The 9,559-nt window shown below is 39.7% G+C and overlaps 1 protein-coding gene across 1 annotated transcript in view; it reads left to right on the top strand.

Annotated features, from left to right (window-relative positions):
• The first annotated feature begins 1,075 nt into the window (after positions 1-1,075).
• Positions 1,076-9,559, top strand: part of LOC308304286 (putative serine carboxypeptidase CPVL) — a 30,691-nt gene continuing 22,207 nt past the window's right edge. The window contains exons 1-8 of the mRNA XM_080748855.1: positions 1,076-1,199; positions 2,696-2,810; positions 3,389-3,447; positions 3,586-3,665; positions 4,965-5,031; positions 5,610-5,732; positions 6,829-6,960; positions 8,016-8,114. Of these exons, the coding sequence (XP_080604981.1) occupies positions 1,173-1,199; positions 2,696-2,810; positions 3,389-3,447; positions 3,586-3,665; positions 4,965-5,031; positions 5,610-5,732; positions 6,829-6,960; positions 8,016-8,114 (702 nt within the window). The 5' untranslated portion in view covers positions 1,076-1,172. The remainder of the gene's footprint in view (positions 1,200-2,695; positions 2,811-3,388; positions 3,448-3,585; positions 3,666-4,964; positions 5,032-5,609; positions 5,733-6,828; positions 6,961-8,015; positions 8,115-9,559) is intronic.

Genomic DNA, 9,559 nt, shown 5'->3' with positions numbered 1-9,559 from the left:
AGGGGTTTTTAATTATTCTGAATCCATTGCAAGCATTCGTTTTGCACGAAAAACATTCCTTGGGCAAGAAATGGCCCCTCAAAATGATGGTTTAGTGATTTTCACAGTCTTTTGGGGTTCGTTTTTAGTGAGTAAGGAAAGACATATTATAATATCTATAAGGATATGGCCATATATGGAGATACGATGACATCACAGAGTCCACAGCTGATGATGTGGCGTGATGTCATACAATACACAAACAAGCCCTATATAAAGGGGCAATTCTCACCAGGGAAGAGAGCATTCCCCACTAGCTGAGTATCTTAAGATGGTTGGATGTGATGATAAGCTATAAGCTTAGTTGATCCTAGCGATAAGGTCTGAGTCGAGGAATGCTCTCTTCCCTGGTGAGAATTGCCCCTTTATATAGGGCTTGTTTGTGTATTGTTTATTTCGACCGTAGGTCGCAGTTTGCCACATCATCAGCTGTGGACTCTGTGATGTCGCCACATCATCAGCTGTGGACTCTGTGATGTCATCGTATCTATGTGATGTCATACTGATGCGGAGATATGAGCAGGGCAAAGGTGTGACGTGTGACCGACCGACCGACCGACCGACATTTTCCATTCATTCTCCTCACTAGAATGTGTGCTGACCATATAAGGACTTCCACCATGGCCCGTGTTGCGAGCATAGCTAGATTCGGTTTTCAGAGGTGGCCAGCCAGTCCTCGACCAATCAGAGTAGATTATGGCCGTAGTTATGTTGTGATGTTTAGTTATGATGGTCAAAATAAAAATTTTGAGAACCACAATCGCTCTGAATTAAGAACGTCTGCTAAATGCCTAGATTGTAAACTACTGAACTCCTAAAATGCCACAGTCTCGTACAATGAAGCGGGAGACGTAGGCCTACCGATATTCAGTGATTGGGTCTAATGATCAAAATGAGAACATTATAATGTAAAAAATCTATAAAAAAAATAAACATTTCCATGCTGTAAGGCCAGTAAGGGACAAGATGACCCCGGCCACTTTCATTATCACTGAATACACCTTTAATGGACTGACATGTTATTGTTCATAGCCAGGAGATTGAGTCTGGTGGGACCTCTGCCTGGTGACCCTCATGTCAATGTCAAGAGCTATGCCGGGTACCTCACCGTCAACAAGAAGTACAACAGCAACATGTACTTCTGGTTTTTCCCTGCACAGGTAATCTGCTAGAATATTTTATTGGAATTCAGTGGGGTGGGGGAGTCAACATTAGTACACAGACCTCACTATCTAGTAGTATCGGTAAATATGTGATAATGAATTACCCCATACAGTATGTGTGTGTTTTCATACCCTACCCAGTCGGAGCAAAAGAATGCAAGCTATAAGGATGGTGTTTTATTTAGGTGGTTTTCAACCAGTGGTCCGGGGACCGCCAGTGGTTCCTTGAGGAGGTTCCAGGTGGTCCCTTGCTAAATGATGGAGAGTTGGTAACCAAATTAACCCTTATTAGATCTTTAACCCAGATGCAAATTAAACATTTTATACTCTCAAGAGTTATTGTAAAAATCTGCATTACGTAATTTACAAGAAGTCTACACAATTAGAGAATGTAGGAGAATTGTTATTTTGACCCACGTTAGCCTAGTCTGACTTTGTCTGTGTTTTATCCTTAAGAGGTCTGCATGTCTTCCCTCTATTGTATAATCATAATCTTTTCTCCTGGAGCGACCCCACTTATCTGAGGAATTACTAAGGTTTCCCTTTCTTTATTATAGTAATATAGAGTTTATCAATCACTGATTTCATAGGCATAGTACTTGGAAATTGTTGAGAATAAATGTGCTCTATTATGTAGTATCTTATCAGTGTGCTCAAAATGGCTAGCCTAGCTAGACTTTATCTGCCATTGCTACCACGCAGTGTGATATTGTCTGGCTATGCAAGTCTGCAAAATGGCTTCTCAAAAATAACTTTCTGCTTCTGCTAATAATTTGATTGGTCAGTGAAGAGAAACGGGAAGGAGAGGGTACATAGTAGGGATTGGCATGTGACTCATTCACTGCACTGAACCCTAAATGTTGCAAATATGTTGTCATTTACACTAACTGGTGGCAACTATTATTAGCCCGTCTTGTCTGTCTTCAAACTGTTTAAGCGTTGCCACTATACAAAATCATTGATGGATCTTCCTGTGTCCTGATTGGCTGAGAGGACCTGCAATTACATTCCATTTTTAAATGGATCTACTTTTTTTTTTAAACATGCCATTTATGAAACTGTTACAGATGAACATGAACACATTTATTTTTAAAACATTTGTACTGTCTGTAGTAGGTACATCCTAACACACACAAACACTTAGGCAAACATAACTAATCACAGCTTTTCATGATTTGTGTGCACTGACTATGGGTAACTGCAGTGACTGATGTTTTTATTTTCATTTTCTGCCTGAGTATGTAGGAGTAGAAAGGAACCGAAGTTTTGAGGAGAACTTGATATGACTGACTGACTGCCTAGTATAGAAATAATGACAATATCTAAAGTGTGCTTGCAGGCGAGCCCACAATCACCTTTTTTAAGACGCCAAAGTCGCCACAAGATGGTGCTCTAATCATTCCTTTAGTTCAAGATCCAGATGTTTTACTGGCATAAAAAGTCCAGCATTACATAAATTGCCTATTTAATTTAAATGTATTGTTGTTCTGCAGGTGAGACCAGACACGGCTCCAGTGTTGCTGTGGCTCCAGGGAGGACCTGGAGGAACCTCCATGTTTGGACTCTTTGTGGAGCATGGACCTTATGTGGTGTACAAGAACATGACTGGTACAAGAGTGTGCCTATCAGAGACTATGTTCAGACTGGCAGCCCACATCACAGTTTTGGCTTTTCCAGATTGGAATCAAATGGTTATTTCTTTTGGTCAAGTCTGAACAGCGAAAACAGAAAAAAAGCCTTCTAAATCCTCCCTAAGTTTTCAGAAAAACCTCTGGTGGAAATGTCCAAAACTCTAACTTTTCAGGATTCAAATTCATAAATAGCAAAAGTAGCAGATTTGATGCTTTTGTGTGATGCTGTAGTATGATGAGTAGGGCATTCATTTACGGAAAAATATTAGAATAAGGAGATAATGGGTTAAGCATCACTCGTGCACGCCAATGTCATTACCACAGCAGCCAACGCAAATTAGGTGTGAATGCACAAATCCGATCTGATCACTTGCAAATAACAGTGTGAACTGTGGCCAGTCAGTCCTAAAGATTGTATTTTAATATCTAATCGTATTTGCCTGCACTGCAGTGTGAACAAAGAGTGATCCATACTGTATACAACACTTCCTTCATATAAACACAACCTTCTACGCCAGCTGTCTTAACAACACCCAATCTTTGCTCTCTTTGCAGTCGGTTCGAGGGATTACTCTTGGGCGTCCAGATATTCAGTGCTGTATATCGACAATCCTGTAGGTATTTGTTTGATCATTGATCATGGGGGGGGTAGACTGATTAAATGGTTTCTTGTATACACACAGAACAACAATGCATGGTGTTGTATTTACTTTATGATATTTATGTCCAGTGTATATCTGTGCTTGTGGCAGGTTGGAACAGGCTTCAGTTTCACAGACGATGACCGGGGCTTTGCTCAGAACCAGGAAGATGTTGGCAGAGACCTGTATAGGTAACATGACTACCGTACTAGTACCACTAGTAGTACAAGTAGTAGTAATAGCAGTTTTCATTAATTATAGTAATACCACTAGCAGTGATAGTTATTATAACAGTGGTGGTGGCCATAATAATTGTGCTATACTGTGTACAGATGTTTACATGGCAAGTATGACAGACAAATAAGGAACTGCATACAAATCTAATCGTGTAGATTTTGGGATCCACATGGGAGTCTTGTGTTTCTAGGTTGGAAAAAATGTGCCAATTATTATTATTATTAAGCAAACTGTAATAATAGCTTTCTTTTCCAATGTGTTCTTAAAGGTGTCTTCTAACACCTCTTAATTACTTAGAACCAAACTCAGTCCGTCTTTCAGCAGCGGTCAAAGGGCTTAACTGGGCGGGCAGCCTGCCTGCATTGCCCAGTGCTGACGCTTTCTGCTTTGGAAAACTTGGTTGGTAAGGGGTGGCTGCACCATGGTAGTAGATGAATTCATGGAATGACAGCACTGGGATGGAATGGATTTAATTGAGAGGTGTTGGACACCTATGTGAACACATTGGTGGAGAAAGATATTATTTTGCAGAAATCTAAAACAAAAGCAAAAATGTGATTATATTGTAAAGGCAGCACTCATTTGCACACCAGCATGTCACAGGTACATGTGATCACTTTAAGAATCGTTTCTAATCATTTCTAAACATAGGTCTAGACACCTTATTTGTTCAGTTAGGTGAATAGTGAAACTAAGTGAAATTTTGTGGATAGTGAAAATAGCTGTTTCGATAATGGCGGAACCAATTTGCATATGAATGGTGTAAGGGGCATTTTGACAACCTTTTAACATGGCTCATTTTGTACACATTTTGTCCAATCTTGAAACACTGATTGGAAGTAGACTATATTTTCTTCTTATCACTAAACGAAAATGTGGGCTAGTTTCCACCCAGATGAAGTGAAATATTTCAAGTATAAAATGCATGTGTTTTGCACATGCTCTGCATGCTCCAGACACACAGACTGACACTCTTATGAATGCCTCGACTCTTGCAGAGTTGAGATGCAGTAAAATAAGACATATACAGTAGGATGCATGCTTACAATAACATTATGCATGAAATTAAAAAGAACTAACATTTAAAACTTAAAGACAAAAACGTAACCAATGTTAAAACCAGACGAATTAAAAACCTGCCTGTAACATATGTGTTTTCAGATTATTTCAAATGGTCTAAATATTAATCTCTAATAACGCCTCTCTCTCCTTTGCTCCTCTCTCTCTCTCCCCCACCTCCATCTCTCTTCCAGTGCATTGACTCAGTTCTTCCAGATTTTCCCAGAGTATCAGGCCAACGACTTTTATGCCACTGGAGAGGTATGTGTTGCTTCTTTTAGCACGGTTATTATTCATTTATAACACTGACGTAGATTCAAACAAGTAAGGAATCTATGAAAGGCTTGTTATCATCAGTCTTAATTACTATCCATTTGTAGCTTTATCTTTTATCTGTATCTGAGCGCTGGCCGCTGTAACGACCTAATTTCCCCTCTGGGATCAATAAAGTTACATCTTATCTTGTTGTCAAAAGGGGATTATTATGCAGGTCTCATGCACACGGCCAGAGACCATGATTAACATTATATAATTGCAGATGCCAAAGAGCCAGCAAGACGAAACACTTTGACAGTTGTTTAGCTAGGCAGTCAATCCAGCATCTTGAAATACCACTACTGGTATCTAAACGAATGGCCTAATTAAAACACTCATCTGTTTGTATTCCCGGCATTCAGCTGATGCGTTTATTCAGAGTGACTCAAGTGCAATGGCACAATGGCAAACCTACGTTATACATTTTTACAAGCAACCAAATGTCATGTTTTGTTCAAGGTCAAATCCACAAAGATGTTCCAGCGATTTGAAATGAGTTTTTCTCTTTCTCTGTCTCCTTGCAGTCCTATGCAGGGAAGTATGTTCCTGCTATCAGCTACTACATTCATAAAAGCAACTCAAATGCCAAGGTTAAAATCAACCTCAAAGGAATGGCCATTGGGGATGGACTCTGTGACCCAGAACTGGTATGTTTCTGAACGTGTAGCTTCTCATACAGCTGGTAGTTTTCAAACAAGCGATCTGATTGGGCACGTTGGTGTAGGGCTGTCACAATTATTACATAATCGTCTAATCGTGATTATTTGACATAATCGCGATTATTTCTCATAATCGTCATAATTGTTTCCATGTTGAAAAATGTTCATGTTTTTAAAAAAAATTCAAAAATAGTGGAAACAGCAGATCTACAAGCTCACAACGCGTCGCATCGCGGCTGTTTACACTATCAGTGTTCTTTTTTAAGCATAAAGTTGTCAAATATGTCAGTCATTTCTTTGTATATTTAGGTTATGTGTCATATCTGCCATGTGCAACTTCAAAGCCTAAAAGCCAAACAGAAATGCAATTGTCAACGACAAAAAACACAATTGAATCGTTAATCGCAATTATTTTAGTGACAATTAATCGTCATGTAAAATGTCATAATCGTGACAGCCCTACGTTGGTGTGTCTCGGATTTGTCAAAGTTGTGTTTTAGCCGTGCTGCTAATTGTACACGTAATGTTATCTTCATTATTTATCTATCAGTCAAGTTCTCCTCGACAGTACAAAGGAAGGGCCCTTAGCCAATGAGGTGCAGCCAAAGGGTAGATCTTTATGCCCGTACATGGTGTTACATGTGAGCCCACGCTGTTTAGAAGGAACAGTATTTCTAGTTGGTAAATGTTAATCCGTTGCTATACTGTACCAACTCCTCTGGCATCCACGGAGAGCTAGCTGGCAAAGACCTTTCAGACGAAGCATAAACACTGGGAACCGTTGTATAAAATGAATTTGTGAAGGTGTTGAATGTGTTTGTTGGGCTACCTTGAAACAGAAATGATTGTCCAAGTTTCGCAACATTTATGTACCGTAACGATCCAACATTATGTGAAAATTCCACTAACACCCAACCTGACCTGCCCTCGTCGACGTGTGATTCACTTTTGAGTTTTTTTATGTGAGCGCTTTCTTTGCTACAGTACACCGCTGTCAATCATAAATGTTTGGGAGTTTGATGAAGGACGACAACTAGCTTAGTGTCTCTGACAGTCTGTCTGGCTCTGGTTGGGTGTGTTTCAGATGCTGGGCGGGTACGCTGACTTCCTGTACCAGACAGGGATGATCGATGAGCTGCAGAGGCAGTATGTGGTCCAGCAGACCGACGCTGGTGTTCAACTCATTCAGCAGCAGAAATGGGTGGAGGCGTTTGAGGTAGGAGAGAGAGACGAGGCCCGCCGTTTTATTTGAAGATTGTTTTGCGCACATAATGTTGTGCTCATGGCCCGCCCGGACCGCTGGCTTAGCGGTCCGGCCACTTAGACTCTAATGTAGCCTGACGGTCTTTGTTGCTTGTCTCTCCCATTACATATTTCTCTCTCCCTGTTTCCTGTCCATCTCTACTTGACTATCAATAAAAGGCAGAGAAAGGCCAGAAATAAATTAGTTTTTTGTCATAAAGAATATATATATATATATATATTTTTTTTTGTTCTATTGACTGGTCTGATTGATCAAAAGTTAAACAAATTTCTCTCATCCGCAGAATAAATTATGAAGACATAATTTAATATTTTTGTAATCACATTTTTCAATTGGTTGTACAAAAAAATCTATCTTTGTTCTTAAATAAAATGTTAACCACTTAGTTCCAACCTAAAAAAAAGAGGTCTTATTTGAGATGTTCCTTTTAGGCAGGGTGTTTAACTGTACTCTAACTGTCTCTATTTTGGGCATGTTATTACAGGCAACATTTCAAGTATCTTTAAAAATAGCCGATTTAAAAGCTTCATCGGACGACTAAGTGGGCTACACAGTATATTGGTTAAAGGAGTAATACAGACCAAAATAGGACCCCCCGAATGAGAATATTTCCACAGACGTTCTTACCTGGTTCGATTGATATGTCTCATTTCTGCCCCTGTTCTGAGATCTGTAGATTAGTCCCCACTGCTAAAACGGGCGTATAGTCTCTATCCAAAAGCTCCCGTTTTGGCCGCTTCAAAAAGGTTTTTTTTTTTTAACACTGTGTGTGGTGTCTGTAAGATTTTTTTTTGGAAGCGGCCGAAATGTGTGCTTTTGGATAGAGACGATACGCCCGTTTTAGAGTGGGGACTAATCTACAGATCTCAGAACAGGGGCAGAAATGAGCTATATCAACTGAACCAGGTAAGAACGTCTGTGGAAACATTCTCATTCAGGGGGGGTCCTATTTTGGTCTGTATTACTCCTTTAAGTAGTTAACAAGGCTGTTATATTATGACCTTCAGGTGTTCGACAGGTTGCTGAATGGTGATGTGGACCCCTACCCCTCGTTCTTCCAGAATGCCACGGGCTGCACCAACTATTTCAACTATATGGCGTGTCAGGTACACTCACTGACAGACATTTTACCCAGCTCATGCCTCAACCATGCAATAACTAATACACTTTTGGACACTGTTGACATGTTGAGTCTTATGTAGTTTAGTGTTAGTGCACCTAATTGTAACTGATGTTCGATATCTCCTGCTGACTTAGTTGTTGTATCATGAAGTCATGATGTTGATCATGTAAGGTGCAAAGCAGCCACTGTTACAAATGTATTGATCAGAACCATCTTGACATGGTCTCTCTTATGATCAAATCATAAGAGAGACTGTGAGCATGTAGATCTGGTATTTTCTAAATTTTTGCCTCTAATATTTGACAATTTGGCCAATGTTTAATCAATAACCAAAGACAATGCATAGCTATTTTTTCCAGGACCTTCCAGGACCCTTGATAAATTCCAAAACATTTCCAGTACTGGAAAAATATTTTTCTAATTTCAAAATATTTCCAGGAATTTCAAGACCGTGGGAACCCTGGTAAGCTCTCTGCCAGCTAGCCCTCCATGGATGCCAAATATTGGTGTGCGCTGCGCATGCCATGTTTTAAAAATCACATATTGGGACATGGTCTGAAAATGGATTTCAGTCTTGGGATTTTTTGGGGCTTTAACCACTGCGGCAACAATACCCTTTGACATTGATCCTTGTATTGTGTTCTTTCTCTATACTTACTTAAATGTTCTACTTTTAAAACACCTGTAACTAGGCACTAGGGATGGGACGATAAGCGGTATTATCGTTTATTGTGATAAAAAACTGATTTAATTTATCGTGAAATCGTCCTCCGTCATGCACTGGAATCAACTCGCCTTTTATTTGCAGAGATGCATATCCGGTACCATTTAAACCCTCTATTGGTAAAACGTACTTATAATATACGTACTTGATAGTCTCTTTGCCAAAAAATAGCCGATCTACAAGCTCACAACGCGTTGCGTTGCGACACACGTTGTGAGCTTGTAGATCTGCTATTTTGGCAAACGTTCCGCCCCGGGATAATGGATGTTGGGGATATTTAGATTATGGCGATAATATCGTAAATCGCGATTTCTTTGGTCACAATAATCATGACAAGGGTTCATATTTTAGATTGTAATTTGAGAAAAGAAAAGATGAGTGTTAAAATGTTTTCATTTACTTCTTTCTATCATTTTAGTGATTTTAATTACATTGCTTTCAGTGGTTGGGGCATGCGTGCAAGTATGTATGTATTTAGATACAATAAGCCCATTCCCAAGATGCACCATATCTGGGAATACCCATATTTGGTAATGCCCATATATGGGCAAAATTTGACATAATATTGTTGACTATCATGCAGGGGTCTCCATATATGGGTAACTGGTCCGATATACATCGCTGGCCAGATGGCCAAGAATTGGCGTGACCTCGCCCTTTAGTATCAGAATCAAACTTTATTGTCACAACATGGGTGAAAATTG

The sequence above is a fragment of the Nannobrachium achirus genome (assembly GCF_963921795.1).
Source record: "Nannobrachium achirus genome assembly, chromosome: 2".
NCBI classification, from domain to species: domain Eukaryota; kingdom Metazoa; phylum Chordata; class Actinopteri; order Myctophiformes; family Myctophidae; genus Nannobrachium; species Nannobrachium achirus.
The sequence above is the reverse complement of the archived record's forward strand: the minus strand, read 5'-3'. Positions and strand labels throughout refer to the sequence as shown.